This window comes from Corythoichthys intestinalis, chromosome 13, assembly GCF_030265065.1.
Source record: "Corythoichthys intestinalis isolate RoL2023-P3 chromosome 13, ASM3026506v1, whole genome shotgun sequence".
Taxonomy (NCBI): domain Eukaryota; kingdom Metazoa; phylum Chordata; class Actinopteri; order Syngnathiformes; family Syngnathidae; genus Corythoichthys; species Corythoichthys intestinalis.
This window is the reverse complement of record NC_080407.1, coordinates 120097-145686: the sequence shown is the minus strand read 5'-3', so window position 1 is coordinate 145686 and position 25590 is coordinate 120097. Positions and strand designations below refer to the sequence as shown.

Below are 25590 nucleotides of genomic sequence, written 5' to 3'. Positions count from 1 at the left end.
GGGGTTATCTACATCGACGCGAGCCGATGAATTTACCTTGCGAGAAAATGGCCATAAATGTCCAAGAAAATCCCTGTCGATCGCCTTGGCGCATGAAGCGGAGAAAGAAGTTTGCTGGAAGTTTACTCCGGTGTTGTAAGCGGGAGAGAAAGTAGTCCCTGTGGAATGTGAGTGCGTTTTCGCGAGATTGGAGGAGCGCTTTCCTTCTCCGAAGCTGATGAACGCTCGGTCTGTCGATGAACGGCCGTCCTCTCTCTCTCTCGCTCTCTCTATTTATTTTATTATTGTTAGTAGGAGTATTATTTTTGTGTGTGTGTGTGTGTGTGTGTGTGTCGGGCGGCGGAGTGAAGAGAGGCGGACGGATACGGCGGAGGCGCGGCAGGACAATGTGTAGGCGAGCTTCGGCTTCCTTGGGAGAGTTGGAGCGTCGCACTTAGCAAACAAGCAAACAACAAAAGCAACAAAGGCGACAAAAGCAACAAAGCTTTCGGACATGCTCGCGATCGGCGGCCCGGCGAGCGTCTGAGCTCGGGAGCAGCGCGTCGTCGCCGGTCCTCGGCCGCGATCATGTTTTTCCCGGCCGACCGCTGACGAGAAAGCGGACGGTGGCGAGAAAAGCGAGAAAGCGGAGAGAAACATGAGCGGCATGGCCGTCCTCCTGCGGACGCTGCTGCCGCTGGCCACTTTATGTCTGCTGCTAAGAGGTAAGTCGCGCGGGGGCGGGAGCGGGAGCGATCCGGGTCGCCGAACCTCTCCGGAACGGACGCTCGACCGCCCGCTTCTCCTGCTCACGGCCCGGTTGGAGCTGCCTCGCGTCTGTCGGGAGACGCTGCCTCCTTCCTTCGCGCTAGTGTAGCTTAGCCTAGCTTAGCTTAGCCTAGCCTAGCGTTACGGGCTAGCTGGGCTAAACCACAAATAGCTGCACTCTCTCGCACTTTGGCCAAGTTTGCTGGAAAACGATCGTCCCTCAACACTTGGCCGCTCGACTCCGAACTTTTCGCTTCCCCCTCCCTACTCCTCACTTTCCATTGTTCGGCGCGCACTCGGATTTAGCCGCAGCTCTTTCCTTTTTCTGGGAGTTCCACGCGAAAACATCCATCCAGATGCTGAATGTCCTGCCAGCCAAATGAGGCTGGCGTGTTTGACGTGAACTACGGACAGGAATGTTTTTCCGCCAGTGAGACTGGAGAAATATCGGTTGATCTTGAAATCGGCCGATCATTTCATCTACCGTGAAAAAAAAAAAATTGTGGAAAATCCGATGACGGATCATTTTCCGCTCGTTGCCGATAGACCAAAGCGGTTCCTTATCATCATCATCATCCCTATGCGCTCGTGCCCCCCACCCCACCCCCCCTCCAACTTGACATTCTTGAAAAAAAAAAAAAAACGTTTGTAGCTCGGCGGACGAATCGATTTGTAAAAGTGTATATCATTTTCCAGTGCCGACCTCTGCCCCAGTCTCTGTTTGGACTTTGTCATTACTACGAACGTCTACCTTTTGTGCACGCAGGCGAGCCGCTGCTGCTGTACGCCAACCGCCGGGACCTGCGCCTGGTGGACGCGGGGCGCGAGCGCGCCAACGCCAGCGTGGTGGTGGGCGGCCTGGAGGACGCGGCGGCGGTGGACTACGTCTTCTCGCGGGGGCTGGTCTACTGGAGCGACGTGAGCGAGGAGGCCATCAAGCGGGCGTCCCTGGCGCCGGGGGGCGGCGCGACCGACGCGCGCACGGTGGTGCCCGGGCTGGCCTCGCCCGACGGCCTGGCCTGCGACTGGCTGGCCGCCAAACTCTACTGGACCGACTCGGACACCAATCGCATCGAGGTGTCGGAGCTGGACGGGACCTTGCGCAAGGTTCTCTTCTGGCAGGAGCTGGACCAACCCAGAGCCATCGCCTTGGACCCCGCTCGAGGGTCGGTAGCCGCTTTTTTTGTCCCGGTCCTCTCGCTCGAAACGAGACGTCCACCGGGAAAAAAATCCGATCGCCGGCAGACGCCCGTCCGTTCGAAGCGGGACGGCACAGCCGCCGCCCTCCCGCTTCCGGCGGATCGGACGTCTTTTGCCGTCGAGCCTTGTCCAAACCGACGACGGTTTGCGCGAGCGTCGCCTCGGGTCGGCTCGTCGCGAGCGCCGTCCAAATTACCGACTGGCGATTTTCGGATAAGTTCCCGGGCTAGCGTGCTCGCTTTGAGCCGACTTTGTCCAAGGAACGCGCTGGTCGTTGGATTTGCGCTGCGTGATGAGGTGTTGTCGAAGAATGCGGGGAGGAAAGTAAATCGGCTTTCTTTTCTTCCGCACGGCAGCTTCATGTACTGGACGGACTGGGGCGAGATCCCCAAGATCGAGCGGGCGGGGATGGACGGCACCAATCGCTCCATCATTGTGGACCGCGACATCTACTGGCCCAACGGACTCACGCTGGACTACGAGCAGCGAAAGCTCTACTGGGCCGACGCCAAGCACAACTTTATTCACCGCTGCCACCTGGACGGCACCGACAGGTAGTGAAAAAATGCCTTATGTCGAGGCGCGTCACGTGATTGGCCCCCAAAAAAAAGAGGGGGAAAAAAAAGGCCATTTCCAAACGGATCGTGTAATGCGCGCGCGTGTGCTTTCGTGTCTCAAAACGGAGTCGATTGAAAACATGTCGGACGGGCCGGCGAACGCTGGCGTTTTGCCATTCGGGTCGACTTTGAAAGAAAGTCTTTTTAAAAATTTTTTCATTTCCCCCTTCCCAGGGAGGTGGTGGTGAAAGGCGAGCTGCCTCACCCGTTCGCCCTCACCCTCTTCGAAGACACGCTTTTCTGGACCGACTGGAACACGCACTCCATCCACTCGTGCGCCAAGCGCGACGGCGCCGACCAGCGCGTGGTCCACTCGGACATCTTCTCGCCCATGGACATCCACGTCTTCAGTGCCAAGAGACAAACTCCCGGTCAGTGCCGTTCTCCTCCCGTGCCGAACCGGCGGTTAAACGGGCGGCCTGAGATTTTTGCGCCTGGTTTTCCCCCCAGTGAGCACGCCGTGCTCGCTGGACAACGGCGGCTGCTCCCACCTGTGCCTGCTGTCCCCGGACGAGCCCTTCTACCGCTGCGCCTGTCCCACCGGCGTGCAGCTGCTGCGCGACGACAAGACCTGCCGAGACGGTGGGCGCGCCAACGCCGGTCCCTCCGGTAAAAGCGGCCCCCTGTAAAAACCCGACCGTGTTTGCGCCTCAGGCGCCACGCGAATGTTGCTGCTGGCCCGGCGGACGGACCTGCGTCGCATCTCGCTGGACACGCCCGACTTCACCGACATCATCCTGCAGGCGGACGACATCCGCCACGCCATCGCCATCGACTACGACCCGGTGGAGGGCTACATCTACTGGACGGACGACGACGTGCGGGCCATCCGCCGCTCCCTGCCCGACGGCTCCGACGCCCGCTTCGTGGTCACGTCGCAGGTCAACCACCCGGACGGCATCGCCGTGGACTGGATCGCCCGCAACCTCTACTGGACCGACACGGGCACCGACCGCATCGAAGTCACCCGCCTCAACGGCACCATGCGCAAGATCCTGGTCTCGGAAGACCTGGACGAGCCCCGGGCCATCGTCCTGGACCCCGTGGCCGGGTGAGACCTCCCTCCTTTGGGCTTCCGATCCCGTGCTTTGTTTTGAGGTGGATATCCCCCGGCGGAATCGGTCGGGGAGAGGGATCGACTCCAAAGGGTCCCGGTAAAGGGTTGGTGCCGACCGACGACCAAATTTGCTAAACGTCTGCTTTTCCGCTCGGGGAAAAAACAAAAAACAAAACAATGTTTGAGGAGAAATGAATAGTCCGCTCCGGTCGGTGACCAAAATCGGGCTGCTTTGTCGGCGGGGAAATCAGGAGCGAAAGTGTGACGCGGGCTGTCGGTCGCAGGTACATGTACTGGACGGACTGGGGCCAGGTGCCCAAGATCGAACGCGCCGACCTGGACGGAACGGAGCGGGTGGTGATGGTCAACACGTCGCTGGGGTGGCCCAACGGCCTGGCGCTGGACTACGACGAGCGCAAGATTTACTGGGGCGACGCCAAGACCGACGTGATTGAGGTGAAAAAAAATGTCCGCCGCTTCCGTCGTCGTTCGTACGGTGCCGGCCACCAAAAGTATCTGCAATTCTGTCAGTTCACGCCCAAAACGATTGCAATTACAAATGCGTGGGAAGTAATATCGCTTGCAATGAAAAAACACGAGAGAGAACGGGGGGGAAAAAATGAATCGTGATCATTTCACACAAAACTCGGCCGGACACAGTCGGACGTTTAGGCCCGATTGGCCTAAAAAATCCAGCCTAACCCGGCCTGCGAGTATTAAAGCTTGACGATCAGTCAAATTGATTTGCAGGCCAGAGCCCGAAACGCCGAAAGGCCCGAAATGGAATGTTTTCTCAGGAGAGGGAGGAAATGCGTGCTTGCGTTTTGTGTGATGACATTTGTGACGCCTGTGCATAATGATAAGAAATGAAAGCCCGTCTTTTGTAAGAACCAGTTCAAGAAGACTGTAAGATGGATATTCAACACACATTTACAGTGGAGCAAAGAAGTATTTAGTCAACCCCTAAAGTTTTCCCACTTGAAATATTAGAGAGGCCTGTAATTGTCAACATGGGTAAACCTCAACCATGACAGGCAGAATGTGGGGGGAACCCCCCCCGAAAATCACATGATTTGATTTTTAAAGAATTTATTTGCAAATCATGGTGGAAAAGAAGTATTTGGTCAATACCAGAAGTTCATCTCAATACTTTGTTATGTACCCTTTGTACATTTTATGTACCAAAGCATGCTTCACAGTGGGTATGGTGCAATTCAGTATTGTTTTTCCTCCAAACACAAGAACCTCCGTTTGGACCAAAAAGTTCTATTTTGGTTTCACCTGACCATAAGACATTCTCCCAGTCCTCTTCTGGATCATCCAAATGCTCTCTAGCGAACCGCAGACGGGCCCGGACGTGTACTTTCTTCAGCAGGGGGACACGTCTGGCAGTGCAGGATTTGAGTCCCCGGTGGCGCATTGTGTTACTGATTTTGTTACTGTGGTCCCAGCTGTCTGTAGGTCATTGACTAGGTCCCCCCCGTGTGGTTCTGGGATTTTTGCTCACTGTTCTTGTTATCGTTTTGAGGCCACGGGGTGAGATCTTGCACGGAGCCCCAGATCGAGGGAGATTATCGGTGGTCTTGTATGTCTTCCATTTTCTAATAATTGCTCCCACAGTTGATTTCTTTACACCAAGCGTTTTACCTATTGCAGATTCAGTCTTCCCAGCCTGGTGCAGGTCTACAATTTTGTCTCTGGTGTCCTTGGACAGCTCTTTGGTCTTTGCCATAGTGGAGTTTGGAGTGTGACTGACAGGTGTCGATAATGAGGTAATACAGGTAACGATTGGAGCCTCGTTAGAAAAAGTCAGACCTCTTTGAAAGCCAGAAATCTTGCTTGTTTGTAGGTGACCAAATACTTATTTTCCACTCGAATTTGGAAATCTTTAAAAATCAAACAATGTGATTTTCTGTTTTTTTTTTCCCACATTCTGTCTCTCATGGTTGAGGTTAACCCATGTTGACAATTACAGGCCTGGCTAATCTTTTCAAGTAGGAGAACTTGCACAATTGGTGGTTGATGAAATACTTATTTGCCCCACTGCATATCTTTCATATTTGTGTGTCTGTTCTATCAGTGGATTTGACATTTATCTTAATCTCTTTGAGTTGGCACGTTTTTTTCAATGTTTAAATAGTGTATAAATGCATTCAAACAACAAAAAAATGCTGGAAAAGTTGGTTTCTCTTACGACAGTAGAGCGCCCCATTGGTTTACGTTGAGCGAAGCCGACACGGGTTTCTGTATAGCGTCTTCAACAATCAATTGGTAGGCTTTCCATAGCCCACTCCTACCTACCGCGGTGCATGTTTCTCATCTTTTCACTTCTCGCTGCTTTATATGGAAAAAGAAATACCAGGATGCGGAGGGCGCCGGGGGAAGATTCAAAAGAGGGCGGGGCCACGGCGTTCACGTGCGCAGGCGTGCACAGCGCTTTCTCTGTTTTATCCTAAGGATTTATTTTAGGTTGACGTCCGTACATCATTCGAGTATAAATATATATTTATTAGAAAAGAGAGAAGTCCGGCCCGACCCGAATGTAAATAATTGACATTTTGGGCCCGGCCCGGCCCCGGCCCAAATTCTGGTCGAGTCGGGTTCGGGCTCAAGATGTAAGCTCTAATACTTGGTAGCACAAAATAACTGCCAACAAGCGCTTCCGGTATCCATCAGTGAGTTTCTTACAATGCTACACCATTCTTCTTTTGCCAAATGCTCCGGGTCTCTAAGATCTGAAGATCTCTCTCTCCACAGGTGTTCTATTGGATTCAGGTCTGGACTCATTGCTCCAGAACCATTTTCTAGTGCTTTTTCAAGTGTGTGCTTTGGGTCACTGTCCGGCTGGAAGACCCATGACCTCAGAGTGACGGAACCCACACTGGGCCCTACATTATCCTGCCAAATTTGTTGGTCGTCTTCAGACTTCATCATGCCACGCAGACAGTCAAGCGGTCCAGTGCCAGAGCTAGCAAAGCAACCCCAAAACATCAGGGAACCTCCGCCATGTTTGACTTTGGGGATTGTGTTCTTTTCTTTGAAGGCCAGTTTTTTTCCCCCCTTTCTTTTCCCAAAAAGCTCTACTTTTGTCTCATCTGACCAGAGAACAATTTTGGCTTTTCTCCAGCCTGGCTTTTTTATGTCTCCGGGTCAGAAGTGTGGTCTTCCCGGATCGAGCCTTTTAATTCAGACGCCAACGGCTACCCTCGGACCGCTTGAACTTGTTCGGATGTCAGTCGAGGTTCTTTATCCACCGTCCGCGCAATCTTTTGTTGAAATCTCTCGTCAATTTTTTCCCCCCTCCACATCTAGGGAGGTTAGCCACAGTACCGTGGGCTTTACACTTATTGATGACACTGCGCACGGTAGATACGGGAACATTCAGCTCTTTGGAGATGGACTTGTAGCCTTGAGATTGCCCACCCTTCCTCACAATTTTGCCTTTCAAGTCCTCAGAAAGTTCTTTGGTCTTTTCTTTTCTCCATGCTCAATGTGGTACACACGAGGACACAGGACGGAGGTTGAGTCAACTTGAATCCATTTTTACTGGCTGCAAGTGTGGTTGATTTATTGGCACCACCTGTTCTGTGCCACAGGTAAGTAACGGGTGCTGTTAATGACACAAATTGGAGAAACGTCACATGATATTTCAAAAGGTGCCAGTACTTTTGTCCGGCCCATTTTTGGAGTTTTATGTAAAATGATCATGATTTCATGAATTCTCTATTGTGTTTGTTCATTGCAAGCAAAAGAAATGAAGATATGACTACCAAAGCATTTGTAATTGAATCATTTTCTGGAAGAAATTGAGCATGATCTAACAGAATTGCCAATACTTTTGGCCAGCACCGTATGACACTTTTCGGGTCTTCCGTCCCGGGTGGCCGGCGATGGCCTACGGCCGATCTACTGTCCCGCCCCTCCCTGCCCCGTGGGCCTTTTTTTTTTTTTTTTTCACCCCACTTTTCTCCGGGCTGCTTTCCAGCTCGCACATCTGGTTCCGATTGCGGCGGCGCCGCAGCTGCGGCGGGCCAGTTTAGAATAGAAGCGGAATGCGAAACGTCGCCACGGCGCGGTCAAACCTTTTGGCTAAACCGTGGAAACCGGACCCGAATATTGGGACGGACGGCGTACACCGGACCCCAATATTGGGACGGACGGCGTACACCGGACCCGAATATTGGGACGGACGGCGTACACCGGACCCCAATATTGGGACGGACGGCGTACACCGGACCCCAATATTGGGACGGACGGCGTACACCGGACCCCAATATTGGGACGGACGGCGTACACCGGACCCCAATATTGGGACGGACGGCGTACACCGGACCCCAATATTGGGACGGACGGCCAAAAAGTCATTTGCCCTTTTCGTCAGGTGATGAACATGGACGGGACTTTGCGGCGCGTGCTGGTGGAGGACAAGCTGCCTCACATTTTCGGCTTCACGCTGCTGGGCGACTACATCTACTGGACGGACTGGCAGCGGCGCAGCATCGAGCGCGTTCACAAGCACACGGCCGAGCGCGAGATCATCATCGACCAGCTGCCCGACCTGATGGGCCTCAAGGCCACCTACGTGCATCGGGCGGCGGGTGAGGAGGAGGAGGCGGCGGCGCGTCGGACGGGGCCCGAGCCCGCGCTGACCCAGTCCCGATGGCCCCCCGCAGGCAGCAACGCGTGCGCGGAGAACAACGGCGGCTGCAGCCACCTGTGCCTGTTCAAGCCGCGGGGGCCGCAGTGCGGCTGCCCCATCGGCCTGGAGCTGATCGCCGACATGCGCACGTGCATCGTGCCCGAGGCCTTCCTGCTCTTCTCGCGCCACACCGACATCCGCCGCATCTCCCTGGAGACCAACAACAACAACGTGGCCATTCCGCTCACCGGCGTCAAGGAGGCCTCCGCCCTGGACTTTGACGTCACCGACAACAGGATCTACTGGACCGACATCACGCTCAAGGTCAGTTTAGGCTTGGGGCCCCGACCCGACCCGATCCGATCTAAGCGGCCGCCACCTTTGCTCGCTCGCAGACCATCAGCCGAGCGTTCATGAACGGCAGCGCCCTGGAGCACGTGGTGGAGTTCGGCCTGGACTACCCCGAAGGAATGGCGGTGGACTGGCTGGGGAAGAACCTGTACTGGGCCGACACGGGCACCAACCGCATCGAGGTGGCCAAGCTGGACGGCCAGCACCGGCAGGTCCTGGTCTGGAAGGATTTGGACAGCCCGCGCGCTCTGGCCCTGGACCCGGCCGAAGGGTAAATACCCCCTCCCCCGCTGGGCTTAGCGGCGGTACCGGCGACGCTCAGGCCGTCTCCTCCTCAGCTACATGTACTGGACCGAGTGGGGGGGCAAGCCCAAGATCGACCGGGCGGCCATGGACGGGAGCGGTCGCGTGACCCTGGTGGCCGACGTGGGCCGGGCCAACGGACTCACCATCGACTACGCCGAGCGCCGCCTGTACTGGACCGACCTGGACACCACGCTCATCGAGTCCTCCGACATGCTGGGTAAGAGTCGACGAGGGCCGAGATCGGATCGGTCGATCGATTTTAAATCTTTTTTTTTGGGGGGGGGGGGGGACGGCAGGTCTAGATCGAGAGGTGATCGCCGACGACCTCCCCCACCCGTTCGGCCTGACGCAGTACCAGGACTATATCTACTGGACGGACTGGAGCCAGCGCAGCATCGAGCGGGCCAACAAGAGCAGCGGGCAGAACCGCACCGTCATCCAGGGCCACCTGGACTACGTGATGGACATCCTGGTCTTCCACTCGTCCCGGCAGGGCGGCTGGAACGCCTGCGCCTCCACCAACGGCCACTGCTCGCACCTGTGCCTGGCCGTGCCGGTGGGCGGCTTTGTCTGCGGCTGCCCCGCCCACTTTTCCCTCAACTACGACAACAAGACCTGCGACGGTGAGGGAGAGGCGGACCGACCGACCGACCGACCGGCCGGCCGGCCGTGACCGTTTTCTTTTCCTTTTCCAGCGCCCACGTCCTTCCTGCTCTTCAGCCAGAAGACGGCCATCAACCGCATGGTGATGGACGAGCAGCAGAGTCCCGACATCATCCTGCCCATCCACAACCTCAGGAACGTCCGCGCCATCGACTACGACCCGCTGGACAAGCAGCTCTACTGGATGGACTCCAAGCAGAACGTCGTCCGCCGCGCGCAGGAGGACGGCAATCAGGTGCGAGCGCCGTTTTGAAGTCAAAAAGGGTGACTGACCTACGTGAATTGCGTAGATCCCAGGAGAAAACGTTTAAGGGGGGAGGGGGACACCCGGAATGCGAGCGGGGAAAGCGGCACGATGCCAAAAAAGCGCACCGGAGTGGCCAACACTTCCTTCGACGACACAAAGGAGGGTGCGCTGCTGTGTACGTACGTCGGCCGTGAACGAACACCTAAAGCGCCGTCGCCCAGTTGTCATTTTGGAAGACGACAGGAGACAATTACAAGCGAGCCGATCAAAAAGAGCTTTTTTTGCGTACCGCAAAGCGTACCGTTGTCGGTTGAGCGAACGTACATCCGGGGTGATTATTTCAAAATAAAAGCGCGTCACGTTTGTCCTACAAACCACGATTTCTGGAGTTAATCCCACATACTTCAAAATTCAGGACTCTACATTAAGAATAGCTTTAAAATCACACCCTTTTTGAAAAATCTGATTGGCAATGAATAATATATTAGGGCTGTCAAAATGATCGCATTAACGGGCGGTAATGAATTTTTTTAATGTTAAAACATTTGACGCAATCAATGCACATGGCCCACTCAGATTAAAATGACAGAAGTGTAATGTCCGCTTGTTTTTTGTCATTTGGCGCCCTCTGCTGGCACTTGGGTCCAAATGATTTTATGGTTTTGGGGAGTGAGCATGTTGTAATGACATCAACAATGGCGAGCTACTACAGTAGTTTATTTTTGGATTGAAATTTTTAATAAAACCAAAACATCAAGAGGGGTTTTAATATAAAATTTCTCTAACTTGTGCTAACATTTATCCTTTAAGAACTACAAGTCTTTCTGTTCATGGATCGCTTGAAGAGAGTGTTAATAATGTTAATGCCATCTTGTTGATTTATGGTTAAAATAAACAAATACAGTAATGGTAAATGGCGCTTTTCCACCTTTCAAGGCGCTCAAAGCGCTTTACACTATCTCGCCATCTACCTACTGGTGACGCAGCACCAGGAGCAACGTGGGGTTCAGTATCCTTATGTACCGTATGTTGAATGTATATATCCGACTTGTGTCTTATCTTTTGGTTCCAACAATAATTTACAGAAGAGAAAAATATGGCATATTTTATAGATGCTTTGAATTGCGATGAATTTATTTTTAAGCTGTAATTAACTGGATTCAAAATTGTAATCGTTTGACAGCCCTATAATATATAGAAGTAGAGGATAATATTCATGCTAGAAATTTTTGGAAAGAATGATTTGGAATCATGTTGGAAAGGCAAAGTCCGTGTTCTTTTGCACGAGTTAACGCTATCAGCATTTGAGCTCATTGTTTATTTGGGATTTACGGTTGTCATTTACGTGTTGTACTTCTGTAAAGAATTTAGAAAATGAGTCATTTGGGATAGCCCTAGTGTACCGCAACATATTTCCTCCACGCCCTTTTGAACCCCCGAATTTTCACGCCTGATGTGAAAAACCTCCAATTTGGAGTTAGAACGGAGGAAATTCCGGGCTGGGAAAAGCGTCGATCGCACGTAAATGTCGGGACGCCAAGCTAAGGAAGAATTGTTTGCGTCAGAGCGCGACGGTGGTGTCGGGCTCGCAGCTCTACGACCTGAGCATCGACATCTACAGCCGCTTCATCTACTGGACCAGCGAGCTCACCAACGTCATCAACGTCACGCGCACCGACGGCGGGCGCGTGGGCGTGGTGCTGAGGGGACCTCACGACAAGCCGCGCGCCATCGTGGTCAACCCCGAGAGAGGGTGAGACTCCTCTTTTGTTCGTAACCCCCCCCCCTCCACAAAACGTAGCTCGGGACTTTGACGTACGGCCTCAATGAAATCCCGCGCTCAGGTACATGTACTTCACCAACATGCTGGAGCGCTCGCCCACCATCGAGCGCGCGGCACTGGACGGCACGGAGCGCGAGGTCCTCTTCTTCAGCGGACTGGGCAAACCGGCGGCGCTGGCCGTGGACAACGAACTGGCCAAGCTCTTCTGGGTGGACTCGGACCTGCGCCGCATCGAGAGCAGCGACCTCTCAGGTAGTGGCGCAGGCTGGCCGAATTTGCTTCTCGCGCCGCGGCGGGTGCGATTCCGGGGACGCCCGCGACGGCCTAACGTTTGTCCCGCTCCCCTCGTCCGCCCGCCCGCCCGCCTCCTCCACCTCAGTTCCACACCCGTTTTTTTGCCCGATTTTCCCGACCGGCGTGTTTTTGTGGCCTCCCCGCCCTCTCCCGCAGGCGCCAATCGCGTGGTGATCGCCGACTCCAACATCCTGCAGCCGGTGGGCCTGACGGTGTTCGGCAAGCACCTGTACTGGATCGACAAGCAGCAGCAGATGATCGAGCGCGTGGACAAGACCACGCGCGAGGGCCGCACCAAAATCCAGGCCCGCGTCGCCTACCTCAGCGACATCCACGCCGTGCACGAGCTGGACATGAGGGAGTACGGTCAGTCACTTTGCCGAGCGACAAAAAAAACCCACAAAAAAAAAGGCCGGCGCCAGCGGAGCCCCACGCTGAATTGCGCCCGCCCGTCCGTCCGTCCGTCCGTCAGGTAAGCACCCGTGCACGTGGAACAACGGCGGCTGCTCCCACATCTGCATCGTGAAGGGCGACGGCACCACGCGCTGTTCCTGTCCGGTCCACTTGGTGCTGCTGCAGGACGAGCTCTCCTGCGGAGGTGAGAGTTTTCTGTCCGTCCGTCTCCGGCGCGGCGGGCCCTCCCTTCTTGACGCGCCGTTTTGGCCTCAGAACCCCCGACGTGCTCGCCGGAGCAGTTCTCGTGCCGTTCCGGAGAGGTGGACTGCATCCCGCAGTCGTGGCGCTGCGACGGTTACGTGGAGTGCGAAGACATCAGCGACGAGGCCGACTGTCCCGTCTGCTCGGAGAGCGAGTTCCAGTGCGACAGTCGCCAGTGCATCGACCTGGCCCTCTGGTGCAACGGCGAGGTCAACTGCCAAGATCGCTCCGACGAGAACGACAAGTGCGCCGGTGAGGCCGGGTGGGACTTTTCTTTCTTCTTCTTCTCTGGAAAGGTTTTGTTGAAAGTTGTTGGTTTTACGACAGAGCGCTGCCCGCCCGATCACTTCATGTGCGCCAACCGCCAGTGCGTGGCCAAGCATAAAAAGTGCGACAACAACATGGACTGCGCGGACAACTCGGACGAGACGGGCTGCTGTAAGAGCTGGCCGGCCGCGGCTCCGTCCCCTCCTCCCGCCGTTGACGCGTTCTCTCCGCACGCAGACCCGACGGAGGAGCCGCCCCCGCCCAACAACACCATCGGCTCGGTCGTGGGCGTGGTGATGGCCCTCTTCCTGGTGGGCGCCGTCTACTTCGTGTGCCAGCGCGTCCTGTGCCCTCAGATGAAGGACGACGGCGAGACGGTCGCCAACGACTTTGCGGCGCACGGGCCCTCCTTGGTGCCGCTGGGCTACGTGCCGCACGCCGCCTCCCTCTCCGGCTCGCTGCCAGGTGAGAAGCCGTCGCCCGGGAGGGGGCTTCGGGCCACTGACGGCTGCCTCGCCTCGACGACAGTCACGTCCGGGGGCAAGTCGGCCATCGGCTCGCTCAGCATCATGGGCGGCAGCAGCGGGCCGCCGTACGACCGCGCCCACATCACCGGGGCCTCGTCCAGCAGCTCGTCCAGCACCAAGGGCGCCTACTTCCCGCCGGTCAGACTCGCCTCTCGTCTCTCTGGCGATCAAATTTCCCCGCTCGGTGACGGACGGTGCGCCTTTTTCAGATCCTGAACCCGCCTCCGTCTCCCGCCACCGTCCGCTCGCAGTACACCGTGGAGTTCGGCTACTCGTCCAACAGCCCGTCCACGCACCGGTCCTACAGGTACGTCGGCGAAAGCGCTCCTGGTCGGTCAGTCGGCGCGCTTCTGACGGCGAGCGTCTGCCGTCCCCAGCTACCGGGCCTACACTTACCGGCACTTCGCGCCCCCCACCACGCCGTGCAGCACGGACGTGTGCGACAGCGACTACACCCCGGGGCGGCGCGCGCCGCCCAAGTCGGGCGGAGGCCGCGCGGCGGGGCCGGCGGCCGGCGCCAAAGGTTACGCCAGCGACCTCAACTACGACTCGGAGCCTTTCCCGCCGCCGCCGACGCCGCGCAGCCAGTACCTGTCGGCCGAGGAGAACTGCGAGAGCTGCCCGCCCTCGCCCTACACCGAGCGCAGCTACTCTCACCACCTGTACCCGCCCCCGCCCTCGCCCTGCACGGACTCGTCCTGAGCCGCCGCTGTAAATATCAATTGTGCGCAAACGAGGGCAAAAATGGGAAAGGCCGAGCCGGCCGCCGCCGCCGCCGCCGAACATTTGTACATTGAAAAAGAGAAAAACATATTTATATATTTTCTATACAGTGACGATGACGTCGATGCCATAGAGGTTTGTATTCCGACATTTGTACTTTTTTTTTTTTTTTTTTAAGCCGAGCTTTTATTCAAATCCCACGCATAGAAGTTGCCTTAAAGGACACGACGCCAAATACGGAGCGTCGGCCGGGGCCCCGGACCGAAAGGCGCCGAGAAGCCGGCCGTCTTGTGCCTGAGCAGCGGCACGGCGAGTATTTTTGTAGCACACTTAATGGATTTATAAGCTAGACCGAAGAAGACGAAGCCTCGCCGAGCTCTCGTTCCTATTTTTCTACACCGTCTGGCGCGCTCGCCGCCGGACGTCACGCGACCGCCTCCTCCTGGCGGAAAGTCGCCCCGGGCGCTGGGAAAAAAGGCCACCTCTCGAAGGGAGCCGCCAAAAGTGTCTGCCCGCCCCGCCTCTTCAAGCACTTTGGTCTCCGGCTCGTCTTTGGTTCTTTGTCTACAGCCAGAAGCTGCTCTTGTCCTTTTTGTTCCTTTGGTTCAACATAAAGCGAGTGACATTTGACCTCTGCGCCTGTCCTTGTCCTTTATTCCTCGTCCATCGAAGGTAGGAATTTGACTCCGAAATTTGTTATGTCCGGCCGGCCGGCCAGACGGCTTTGAGGTTGAAAACCTTTCTCGTCCGTAGTACGACGAGATTTGAAGCTTCGCCGTAACGTGCAATAAGGCTAATTTACAAACACGGGTGACACAGATAGGGAATGGGTGACTAGCAGCAAGTAGAAAAGCAGATGAATCGTTGATGTACTAGTCCTTCCGAAAAAAAAAAAATGAACATATTGTGATAAAGTTCATTCTTTTCTGTCATGTACTGAGAAACATTAGACTTTCATATATTTTAGATTCATTACACACAACTGAAGTAGTTCAAGCCTTTCATTGTTTTGATATTGATGATTTTGGCAAAAAAGTCAAACCCAAAAATCCCTTGCTCAAAAAATGAGCATATTTCATCTGACCAATACAAAAAAAGAAAAGTCAACTTTCAATGAATTATATCAGCTATGCACTGATAGCAACAATACTTGGTCGGGAATCCTTTTGCAGAAATGCAGCGCGGCGGGGAGGCAACGCAGCCTGTGGCACTGCTGAGGCCCGGGATGCTTGGAAGTAAGCTCATCCACGGTGTTGGGTCTGGTGTGTCTCAACTTCCTCTCCACAATAGCCCACAGATTCTCCGTGGGGTTGAGGTCAGGAGAGTTGGCAGGCCAATTGAGCACAGTGATGGTTGGCGGTCAGTGGTTTTAGCACTGTGAGCAGGTGCCGGGTCGTGCTGAAAAATGACATCATCTCCATAAAGCTTTTCAGCAGATGGAAGCATGAAGTGCTCCAAAAATCTCCTGATAGCTAGCCGCGTTGACCTTGATAAAACACAGTAGTAGCTGACACGGCACCCCAGACCATCACTGACTGTGGGTACTTGACACTGGCATTTTGCCATTTCCTTCTCCCCGGTCTTCCTCCAAACTCTGGCACCTTGACGTGCAAAATTTGCTTTCATCTGAAAAAGTGCCGCTTCTCTGTAGCCCAGGTCAGGCGTGACCTGGAAAGTGGCTTGACCTGGGGAATGCCATTTCCAGCACACGCCTGCGCACGGTGGCTGCGGATGTTTCTTCTCCAGACTCGGCCCACTGTTTCTGCAGGTCCCCCGAGGTCTGGAATGGGCCCTTCTCCGCAATCTTTCTCCGGGTGCGGTCGCCTCTTCTGGTTGTGCAGCGAGCGTTTCCCGCCACACTTTTTCCTTCCCGCTGAGGTGCCTTGATAGAGCACTGTGGGAACAGCCTATTCGCTCAGAAATTTCTTTCTGTGTCTTGGTGTCAATGACGGCCTTCTGGACAGCAGTCAGGTCGGCAGTCTTGCCCACCATTGCGGTTTTGAGTCATGAACCAGGCTGGAAGTTTTTAAAAGCCTCCGGAATCTTTGACAGGGGTTTTGAGTTCATTCAGATGATTAGGTTAGTAGCTTTTTGCGAGTGATATGCTCATTTTTAGAGAGGTTGTTTTTTCTTGACATTTTTTGCCAAAACCATCAATATTAAAAGAATAAAAGGCATGAACTACGTCAGTTGTGTGTAATAAATCGAAAATATATGAACGTTTATGGCTACATTACAGAAAATAATGAACTTTATCACAGTATGCTGAATTTTTGAGAAGGACCAAGCAATGAACTTGGATCGTCTCGAGAGCAAAATCCAAATCAACTTTCATAAGTTGATTCCCCCACCCCCTCAATCGTTATCCACTAATACTGTTTTGACCAAACGGACATGTTTTTAGACCATGATTAATATTCAGGGGCAAAGGAGACTATTCAAGATTGGGGTTTTTTTTTTTTTTTTTTTTTTTGCTTGCTTGAAGCAATTTCAAAAACGAAAGTCATGTCGGGACTGTTGACAAAGAGGAAGTCGCGCTGTGATTGGCTCACGCGTGTCACGTGGATGGGCAGTCCAGGCGGAAGCGGAGGACCGTGACGGCGAGAAAGGTAAGCGTCGAAACTCGCTAAATAGCTTCCGATTGCGGATTTTCTCTTCCTCGGCGCCTTTTGCCTTCCCCGCCGAAAGGAGGGGAGCCTTTAAGTTGGCCTTTCGTTCGTCCTACTTTGTTTGGACGACAAATCGTCAGCTCGCCGCGCCGGCCAGGCCGCCATGTTCGCCGCCGTCGGATAGCCAGGAAATGTGCGGCGGACTTGGCCAGCAAACACAGGGCTAGTGGGCGATCGTTTTTATTTTTTTGTTCCTCCACGTCGGAGCCCAAAAGCCGCCGATTGGCTCGGTGACTCGCTCGCGCGCGCTCGGGCCCCGTTCCGACCAAAACGGTCGACGCCGGGAAGGGAATTTCCCCTAGCGTCATCTCATCGCTGACTAGCTGGGCGATCGATCACCGGCCAGCTGTCGCGAGCTTTTGGCATCATCGCCGCCGGCCCAAGGTATAGCTATAGTATTCAAAGAGGCCCATTGACGGTGCTGGGCGTCCAATCCATTCGGACCGACCGGGAGGGCTGACGTCTGCCAATGTTTAGTTTTTCTTTGAGCCCAACTTGTTTCCAAATGTAGAAAAGCAGAGCTCCATCGTCAGGATCTTCTCGGAGCGCGCCAACCGGTCGCCATGCAGAGCACCGCCAACTACCTGTGGCTCATCTCCGACCTCCTGGGTCAGGGCGCCACGGCCAACGTGTACCGCGGCCGGCACAAGGTGAGCGTCGGGACGTCGGCCTCTCCGGACCGGAGCCCAACGCTAATGTCTTTTCAGAAAACGGGCGACCTGTACGCCGTCAAGGTGTTCAACAACCTCAGCTTCCTGCGGCCGCTGGACGTGCAGATGAGAGAGTTCGAAGTCCTCAAGAAGCTCAACCACAAAAACATCGTCAAGCTCTTCGCCGTGGAGGAGGAGGTGGGTAAATGTTGGAAAAGTCACGTCGGGCGCTCGACCGGGGCGCCCCCGTAATAGTTGGGTGGCACTCGGCGAGCGCTTCTCGTGCCGTTCAGTCCAACGCGCGCCACAAGGTTCTGGTGATGGAGTACTGCTCCTGCGGAAGCCTTTACACCGTTTTGGAGGAGTCGTCCAACGCCTACGGGCTCCCCGAGGACGAGTTCCTCATCGTCCTCCACGACGTGGGTGAGTGTGTCGCCGGCCGGCCGGCCAGTCGACCGCCGCGCGCTCCCCAACTGACCGACGGGCCGCTCGGGCTCCAGTGGCGGGGATGAATCACCTGAGGGAGTACGGCATCGTGCACCGCGACATCAAACCGGGAAACATCATGCGCGTCATCGGCGACGACGGACGCTCCGTCTACAAGTTGACGGACTTCGGAGCCGCCCGGCAACTGGAGGACGACGAGCAGTTCGTCTCGCTCTACGGGACCGAGGAGTACCTGGTGAGGGAAGCCGTCCGTCGGCGACCGCCGGAGATGTACCGAGCCCCGCCCTTTTCCTCGCGCAGCATCCCGACATGTACGAGCGCGCCGTGCTGCGGAAGGAGCACCAGAAGAAGTACGGCGCCACCGTCGACCTGTGGAGCATCGGCGTCACCTTCTACCACGCCGCCACCGGCAGCCTCCCGTTCAGACCCTTCGAGGGCCCGCGCAGGAACCAAGAAGTCATGTAAGCGCTTCGGGAAGCGACGCCGCGTCGCCGGGCTAACGCGTCGCCCGCCCCCAGGTACAAGATCATTACGGAGAAGCCGTCCGGCACCATCTCGGGCCACCAGAAGTGCGAGAACGGCAAGATCGAGTGGAGCACCGAGATGCCCGTCTCCTGCAGTCTGTCCAAGTGAGTCGCGGCGGTCGGGCGGCGGCAACGTCTTCTGCCGACCGACGGTGCGCTCCTTCCTTCAGGGGTCTTCAGAGTCTGCTGACTCCGGTGCTGGCCAACATCCTGGAAGCGGACCAAGAAAAGTGCTGGGGCTTTGATCAGTTTTTCGCCGAGACCAACGACATCCTGCACCGGGCGGTGGTCTATGTCTTTAGCCTGCAGCAGGCCACCTTGCACCACGTCTACATCCACGAGTACAACACGTGAGAACGCGCCCGGCGTCGCCGGCCGGCCGGACTCGCGGGTGACGCCCCGCCCCCTTTCCCTCCGTAGGGCGGCGCTTTTCCAGGAGCTGCTGGCCCGCCGGACCAGCATCCCCCTGCACAACCAGGAGCTCGTCTACGAGGGGCGGCGCCTGGCGTTGGATCCCGGCAGGCAGGCCAAGAACTTCCCCAAGACCACCAGGGACAATCCCATCATGCTGGTCAGCAGAGACTCGGTGGCCACCGTGGGACTCATCTTCGAGGACCGTAGGCTCCCCACGGACAACTCCCGTCGAACGCCCGGCCCGCGTCTCAACTCCCGTCTCCTCTTTTCCCAGCGAGCCCCCCCAAAGTGCAGCCCCGCTACGATCTGGACCTGGACGCCAGCTACGCCAAGGTACGTCTGGAAAAACGCCGGTCTCCCGCGCGCCTGACGCCGGCTCTGCCTTCGTTCAGACCTTCGCCGGCGACATCGGGCACTTGTGGAAAACGTCCCAGTCGCTGCTCGTTTACCAAGAGCTGGTCCGCAAAGGAGTCCGGGGTCTCGTGTGAGTCACCGCGGCCCGTTTTCCGCCGATTGCGGCGGCGGCGCCGTCGTCGCTGACCGTTCCGCTGCCACCTCGCGCACAGGGAGCTGATGAGGGAGGACTACAACGAGATGGTCCGCAAGCAGTCGGAGGTTTTCCACCTGTGCAAGCTGGCCACGCAGACGTTGGAAAAGAACAAGCAACTGTGAGTGCCCGCGTACGCCGTTCCTCGTCGCCGCCGCCGCCGTTTGACGAGCGCGTGCGCAGGTTGGAGGTCCTGACGCAAGCCAACGCGCTGACGTCCGAGTACGACGAGATCGCCGACATGCACAAGAAAGCGGTTCGGGTGAGTCCTCCGATAGCGCTCGGCCGGTCGGCCTTTCGGTCCGTGCGTTGACACGCGCGCGCGCGGACGGCCTTAGATCGGCGCCTCGCTGGAGCCCGTCGATCGAAGCGTGCAGGAGCTCAAGTCCAAGCTGGCGCCGGGCGGTCCGCTGAGCGACGCCTGGACCCAACAAGTGGGCACGCACCCCCAAGACAGGAAGTACGAGGCGCCCCGTTTAGCGCGCACGCGCGTGCATTTATCTAAGCGCCGTCTGTTGTGGGCGTAGTGTGGAAAAGATCAAAGTTCTGCTGGACGCCATCACGGCCATCTACCAACAGTTCAAGAAAGACAAAGCCGAGAGACGTCAGTACGCCGCCGCCGTTGCCGCCGGCCGGGTCGCTGCTCTCGACGCTCTTAAAATTGTGCGTGTCTTCAGGTCTCCCGTACAACGAGGAGCAGATCCACAAGTTTGACAAGTAGGTCCGAGTAAATCGCCGAAAGCTTCCGAGCGCGCGACCTTACCCGGCGGCCGTGTTTGAACGTGCGCGCGACAGACAGAAGCTGGTCCTCCACGCCGGCAAAGCTCGCTCCTTGTTCACGGAGGAGTGCGCCATGAAGTACCGCCTCTTCATCTCCAAAAGCGAGGAGGCCATGAGGTGAGCCGCCGTCCCGTCCCGTCTACGTCCCGCCCCGCCGTCCTGACCAGACGCCCGTTTGAATGCGTGAGTGCAGGAAGATTCACCACGTGAGGAAGCAGCTGCTGACCTCCGGCGCTCAGCTCAACGGCATCGAGAAGGAAGTCCGCGTCCTGCTGGAGAGAGCCGCCAAGGCACGGCCTCGTCGGTTCTTCTTTTTAGCGGCGGCGCTAGCGGTGAATTTGCTGTGGTTTAGCTACAGGAACAGGTTCCCGGCAAAGTTCTTCCGGTTCTGCTGAGCGGTCTGAAGCCTCAAGCGTACTTGAGCCAGAACACGCTGGTGGAGATGACGCTCGGGTAAGACCGGGACCGCGTCAGGCGCGGTGACGCGACCGCGGGTTTCACGTGTGTGTGTGTGTGTGTGGGACAGCATGAAGAAGCTGAAGGAGGAGATGGAGGGCATGGCAAAGGAACTGGCCGAGAACAACCACTTCCTGGAAAGGTCTGCCCGGCTTTAGCCTAGCTTAGCGTGAGACGTTTTAAACGGACTGCGGCGCTCTTCCTCAGGTTCGGGACGCTGACGCTGGACGGCGGTTTGCGCGGTTAAGCCGCGGGAGCGAGACCACGACGTGGAAAAAATGTTTTTAAGAAAGACAGCTTTTTGTAAATATTTGGGCTTTGATTTTGTAAATATTCAACGGAGGCCTCAGCTTTGTACGTGTGCTGATGATGAAATAAAAACGTCAAGTGGTCAAACGCTTCTCATTGCCAGGCGAGTCACGTGACGCGCGCCGTCCTCCCGGGCCGGTTGCCACGGCGACGGCCGCAGTTGCCGTGGCGACGGCCGGCGACGGCTTCGTCACCGGACGTCGAGGGCTTTCGGATGTGCAATTTTTCAGGGAAACGAACGGCGCCTCGGTACGTCGCGTTTGAAGGCGTCCCTCGCCGTCGGACGGTCTCCGCCGCCCCGCCCGACTCGCTCGGGCACGGTATACGCGCGGGCCGGCGTTCTCCTCTTCCGCATCCTCCTCCCTCGGAGAGCCGCGACGGACGACGGCTCGCCTGTCGGTCGAGCACTTTCCCCGGCCGGGGACCGAGGTACGTGCGGATCTTTTAGCCGTGGCGTAGAGGCGGTTGCTCACGGGGGAGACGAGCGCGCGCGTTAGCTTGGATCTTTCAAATGAGGAAAACGCGCAAGCGGGGTCGCTCGTCTTCATCCGTGCCCCCGTTCGTTCGTCCTGACGCTTTTGGCCGCGCCTCTCATTTTATGGGACCGCACGCTTTTTGCGCCGACGGCACTCACCATTCATTCATTTGGAAGGAGAAGCGCAAGGTCAAAAGAAGCAAATTTGAGTCGACGCGGGTAGAAAGCGAAAGGACAGGGCGCTCGTGACGGACGCCGCGGGCCGAACCGGCGGGCGAAGGGCCACAGACGCCGGTGTCCGGCCCGTTCGGTGTTCCGTAGGGGAAAATTGCGCGTCGCCCCGTTCGGCGTTCCGTAGGGGAAAATTGCGCGTCGCCCCGTTCGGCGTTCCGTAGGGGAAAATTGCGCGTCGCCCCGTTCGGCGTTCCGTAGGGGAAAATTGCGCGTCGCCGGCTAACGCTGAAGCGCACGTGTGTTGCAGATGGTGTACGCCCGGGCCGTCGCGGCGACGACGACGGAGCGCTCGCTCTTCGCGCCGGCCTCCTCGCGCCCGGCGGTCTCCCGCAACTACTCGGAGGCGGAGAACGGCACGGCGGCCGAGTCCGGCCCGGAGGGGCTGACGACGGGCGAGGCGGCCGCCTTGGCCCTGGCTTTCGGGGCCCTGTGGCTGGCGTCGGTGGCGGGCAACGCGCTGGTCTGCCTGGTGATCCGCCGCAGCCGCCGCGCGCAGTCCACCACCAACTACTTCGTGGTGGCCGTGGCCCTCGCCGACCTGCTCTTGAGCGTGGGCGGCGCGCCCGCCGTCTTGGCGCAGGTGGCCTGGGGGCGCTGGCCCCTGAGCGCGGCGGCCTGCGCGGCGGTCCGCTACGTGCAGCACCTGTGTCCCGGCGTGCAGGCCTACGTCCTGCTGTCCGTCTCGGTGGACCGCTTTTACACCATCGTGCACCCGCTCAGCTTCAGGGTGTCTCGCGAGAAGGTAAAGGAACCCGTTTTTTGAATCACCTGTTAAGCAATCCTTCCCCCAGGTTCCGTGCAAGGACGACATCTTCAAAGTCGATCATTTAACTTCTCGACAGAGGAGTCTCGGCAGCGTGCCGGGCAGCAACTCCCTAGATCTCAGCAGCTGTTTATATAGATCGGGATTCAATTCAATATTATTTGTATAGCCCTATATCACAACAGGTTTGTCTCAGAAAGCTTTAGAGTCGTTTTGATACACAAATACCGTAGATGAGTCCATGTCCTAGGCATCCCCCATCCTTAGACCCTCCGTGGCGGCAAGGAAATAACCCCATGGAAAAAAAGAAAGAAACCTTGAGGAGAACCACAATCAGGAGAGATCCACTGCCAGGATGAGGAACGGAGGGTTCGTGCCATGGATCACATGTCCGTGGAATTCCTGTCCCTCCCTCGATGCCAAATGGGGAGAAGACGTCAGACTCGGCGCCCCTACCTGTCCTCGGAGATGCTCCCTTCTCCTCCTTTTAGACCTCCCCGAGGTGGGTCGACTCCAGGCGGCACGTTGTCTTTCGCCGCCTTCGCTCCTCGGGTGTCAATCGCCGGTCCGAATCGGTACCTTATCGATAGGGCCCCCCCCCCCTGCCCCCGCTTACAGAAAGGGTCTCAACTTTCTTACAGCAAATGCATTTTATTGTTTGATTCTTTTGAAATGTCCATACCGGTTTTTGAAACGTTATTTCCCTTCGAAGGCCAAGAAGATGATCCTGGCCTCCTGCGCTCTGGACGCCGCCCTGGTGGCGCCCTGCCTCTACTTTTACGGCGCGGCGCCCGTCGACGGCCGCCACTGCCGCTTCTTCCTGCCCGAGGGCCTCGGCGGCGTCTCCTACGCCGCCGCGCACCTCCTGCTGGGCTTCGCTCTCCCGGCGGGCCTGGTGGCGTCCTTCTACGGCCGGGTGGTCCGCCACATCTGGAGGACGGGCGCCGACGGCCGCGCGGTGCGCCGCACCACCAACGCTGTTCCTCGCGCCAAGGTCAAGACCGTCAAGATGTTCCTGGTGCTCAACTGGCTCTTCTTCTTGACGTGGACGCCCTTTTACCTGGCGCAACTGTGGCACCCCCGCGAGGAGCAGTGGGAGGCGGGCGGGCGGCGGCGGGGGCTCCTCTTCTTCGCCGCCGTCAGCTGGATCGCCTTCAGCTCGGCCGCCTCCAAGCCCACCTTGTACTCGATCTATAACGCCAACTTCCGCCGCGGCGTGCGCGAAACTTTCTGCGCGTCCTCCGTCAAGTGTTACCGTAGCAACGCCTACACCGTCACCGCCAGCTCGCGATTGGCCAAGAAGAACTACGTGGGCGTGGCCGAGCTCGCCGCCGAGGACTTTCCGTCCTCGGAGCGCGACGCCAAAGGCCGGACCAGATTGGCCTGGACCGCCGCCCGCAACACCTTTGTGTAGCGCCTGCTCCGGACAAAACGGTCCGTCGGAACGCCGCGACGAGCGAACCCCGGGCCGTTTGCGTCCGACGAGCGCCGTTTCTCTAAACGACCCGCCGCCGGGAGGCAAACTCGTCCGATGGCGGTTCTCTAGGAACACGCGGACTGGTCTCGGATTCCGTCCCGGACGAGGCGAGAGAAAACCTCGGCGGCTGGCCTTTGCGTATTTTCCGTCGGTAGAGATTTAGTCGCCGCGTACTCGCCGGGCCTTTTCTGCATTGTTTACGTCCGTGTCCCGTTTTCCCAATAAAGGTTTAGTTCTAAAAGTCACGTTTGAATTGTTTGCGACCGGGTCGTCCGCTTTGACGATCGACTGCGAGGACGTCAGACAATTTTGCACACTTTAATTTGTTTTGGGAACAAAGCGGAGCCAAGAACAATCCTAGGAAAAAAGCGACACGAGCGTTGTCGGACTTCCCGTCGATGGCTCTCGAAGCCAGAGGGACGTCGGCGAGTCTTCCGGTAAACTCGAACCCGACGGAGAGGATTCCGAGGGGTCTCCGCGGGCTCCCGATCCGTCCCGTGGTCCCGCTGACGTCTAGATAGATACAACGCGCCTCGAAGGAAACGTTCTACGTCACGCGCTGTTCTTGGCGTTTTTGGGCGCCTTGGCGGCGCCGTCGGCGGGCCCGCGGTGGAGGTCGTCGGCCGTCAGCAGAGCTTTGATCTCGGAGGGAATCTTGCCCCGGTCCATGGCCGAGCACCACTGTTTGTACTGCGCAAAAGGAAGGCGGAGGTCAAGGAGGGCGGGCAGGAAGGCGGAGGTGGCGGCTGACTTTCTCCTCACCATGTCCAGCTCCTCCCTGAGCGCGCAGATGGCCCTCTCTTTGCCGGAGACCAGTTCTTCCAGGTACTGGTAGCGGAGCTTCTTTCTGGCTCGGCATTCCCTGGCGCTCTGGCGGCTGCGCTCCAGTTTGGCCTTCAAATCGATCTTGGCCGGCTTGCGTCCGCGCTTGCCGGGCTTCTTCAGCTTGCCCGCCCCCGTCGCCGCCGCGCCCGACAGCTGTTCGTCACAAAAACAACATGAGCGGCGGCGGGTTAGCTCGCTGCTCGTGCTAACGCTAGCGCCGGTCGTCCTCCATTACGTGAGACGAAGATAGCGTGACACACAGACGGCAACATGTCGGTCGGCCAGCCGGCCGCCGCGCTCACCTTGTTGCTTTCGTCCATGTCGGAGAGGATTCGGGGACCCCGGCGAGCCGCCCCTCGGCTACCGACGTCCACAGCGGCGAGAAAAAAATAGCGAGAAACGTCAACAACACGACTTTCGCCCCGACCAAACAGCCCGAGCGATGTCTATGACGTCAGCGCAAACCACGCCCCTCCAAACTTTATTGAAACGTCAGGGAAGCGACATAACCGGCGACGAGCGAAAATTGCACAAGATCGACAGACAGGACAGCGCTCTTATGAATCGGCATCTCTGCCTTGTCTTCGACAGGGCTCAAACGGACCGGACCGGACCGGACCGGACCGGGCCGGGCGACATGTTGACATTTGATCCGAGCGCCGCGGCCTCCCTTCCGCCGTCGCTCGGTGTTGAAATGTTGTGGGCTAAAAGCTAAAATGACTTGAAATGACGCTTTTGGTCAGAATATTGAGTCCTCGGTCTGCTTTTCAGTCATAACAAAAATCACGTGATCTGTTTTTATTTTTTTTCCCATTTATTTTTGTCATTCCCATCAGTTTGAAGGACAGGACAGGACAGAACATCCTTCCACAGCAAAGTGACTTTTGAGGGACAGGAAATCCAGTCGGCAACGCTTCAAGGCTCAGCGCACCTGTCAGTCAG

At 57.0% G+C, this 25590-nt stretch overlaps 4 protein-coding genes across 8 annotated transcripts; 3 read left to right on the top strand and 1 right to left on the bottom strand.

The window, feature by feature from the left end:
- The first annotated feature begins 35 nt into the window (after positions 1-35).
- On the top strand, positions 36-14708 carry lrp6 (low density lipoprotein receptor-related protein 6). 3 transcript variants are annotated; one of them, XM_057854473.1, is made up of 23 exons: positions 39-704; positions 1514-1913; positions 2304-2501; positions 2739-2935; positions 3015-3146; positions 3219-3615; positions 3906-4077; positions 8003-8219; positions 8295-8584; positions 8656-8882; positions 8950-9134; positions 9214-9540; positions 9613-9815; positions 11393-11580; positions 11672-11862; positions 12061-12270; positions 12377-12502; positions 12574-12813; positions 12889-12999; positions 13066-13293; positions 13357-13493; positions 13565-13662; positions 13733-14708. In XM_057854473.1, the coding sequence occupies exons 1-23, from the start codon at positions 638-640 to the stop codon at positions 14055-14057; spliced, it is 4866 nt and encodes a 1621-aa protein (XP_057710456.1). In that variant the 5' UTR covers positions 39-637; the 3' UTR covers positions 14058-14708. The 3 variants fall into 3 exon arrangements, with proteins under 3 accessions (XP_057710454.1, XP_057710453.1, XP_057710456.1); XM_057854471.1 differs by having other exon boundaries at positions 36-704; positions 12889-13293; XM_057854470.1 differs by having other exon boundaries at positions 37-704; positions 12574-12999.
- Positions 14709-16595: 1887 nt separating this feature from the next.
- On the top strand, positions 16596-21117 carry tbk1 (TANK-binding kinase 1). Of its 3 annotated transcripts, none has more exons than XM_057854499.1 (21): positions 16596-16687; positions 17259-17397; positions 17455-17595; positions 17691-17820; positions 17898-18079; positions 18145-18305; positions 18363-18473; positions 18539-18718; positions 18789-18985; positions 19057-19115; positions 19175-19266; positions 19349-19450; positions 19513-19591; positions 19668-19789; positions 19857-19933; positions 20007-20046; positions 20125-20226; positions 20303-20399; positions 20462-20562; positions 20636-20707; positions 20773-21117. In XM_057854499.1, exons 2-21 carry the CDS (start codon positions 17311-17313, stop codon positions 20810-20812), a joined length of 2172 nt encoding a protein of 723 aa, XP_057710482.1. In that variant the 5' UTR covers positions 16596-16687; positions 17259-17310; the 3' UTR covers positions 20813-21117. The 3 variants fall into 3 exon arrangements, with proteins under 3 accessions (XP_057710482.1, XP_057710483.1, XP_057710481.1); XM_057854500.1 differs by having other exon boundaries at positions 16631-17131; XM_057854498.1 differs by having other exon boundaries at positions 16631-17397.
- Positions 21118-21165: 48 nt separating this feature from the next.
- On the top strand, positions 21166-23773 carry gpr19 (G protein-coupled receptor 19). Its single transcript, XM_057854504.1, has 3 exons — positions 21166-21303; positions 21831-22325; positions 23059-23773. Exons 2-3 carry the CDS (start codon positions 21831-21833, stop codon positions 23758-23760), a joined length of 1197 nt encoding a protein of 398 aa, XP_057710487.1. The 5' UTR covers positions 21166-21303; the 3' UTR covers positions 23761-23773.
- Positions 23774-24127: 354 nt separating this feature from the next.
- Positions 24128-25116, bottom strand: crebl2 (cAMP responsive element binding protein-like 2). The gene is made up of 3 exons (XM_057854508.1): positions 24951-25116; positions 24586-24801; positions 24128-24513 (listed from the first exon to the last, which is right to left on the bottom strand). The coding sequence occupies exons 1-3, from the start codon at positions 24966-24968 to the stop codon at positions 24376-24378; spliced, it is 372 nt and encodes a 123-aa protein (XP_057710491.1). The 5' UTR covers positions 24969-25116; the 3' UTR covers positions 24128-24375.
- Positions 25117-25590: the final 474 nt, after the last annotated feature.

Coding starts and splice junctions, on each gene's coding strand:
- gpr19 (XM_057854504.1), top strand. CDS start 21,831: ATGGTGTACGCCCGGGCCGTCGCGGCGACGACGACGGAGCGCTCGCTC. Junction 22,326..23,058: donor TCAGGGTGTCTCGCGAGAAG/GTAAAGGAACCC, acceptor TTCCCTTCGAAG/GCCAAGAAGATGATCCTGGC.
- tbk1 (XM_057854499.1), top strand. CDS start 17,311: ATGCAGAGCACCGCCAACTACCTGTGGCTCATCTCCGACCTCCTGGGT. Junction 18,719..18,788: donor TACATCCACGAGTACAACAC/GTGAGAACGCGC, acceptor TTCCCTCCGTAG/GGCGGCGCTTTTCCAGGAGC. Junction 20,708..20,772: donor AACAACCACTTCCTGGAAAG/GTCTGCCCGGCT, acceptor GCTCTTCCTCAG/GTTCGGGACGCTGACGCTGG.
- lrp6 (XM_057854470.1), top strand. CDS start 638: ATGAGCGGCATGGCCGTCCTCCTGCGGACGCTGCTGCCGCTGGCCACT. Junction 2,936..3,014: donor TGCCAAGAGACAAACTCCCG/GTCAGTGCCGTT, acceptor TTTTCCCCCCAG/TGAGCACGCCGTGCTCGCTG. Junction 11,863..12,060: donor CGAGAGCAGCGACCTCTCAG/GTAGTGGCGCAG, acceptor CCTCTCCCGCAG/GCGCCAATCGCGTGGTGATC.
- crebl2 (XM_057854508.1), bottom strand. Junction 24,514..24,585: donor TCAGGGAGGAGCTGGACATG/GTGAGGAGAAAG, acceptor CCTTTTGCGCAG/TACAAACAGTGGTGCTCGGC.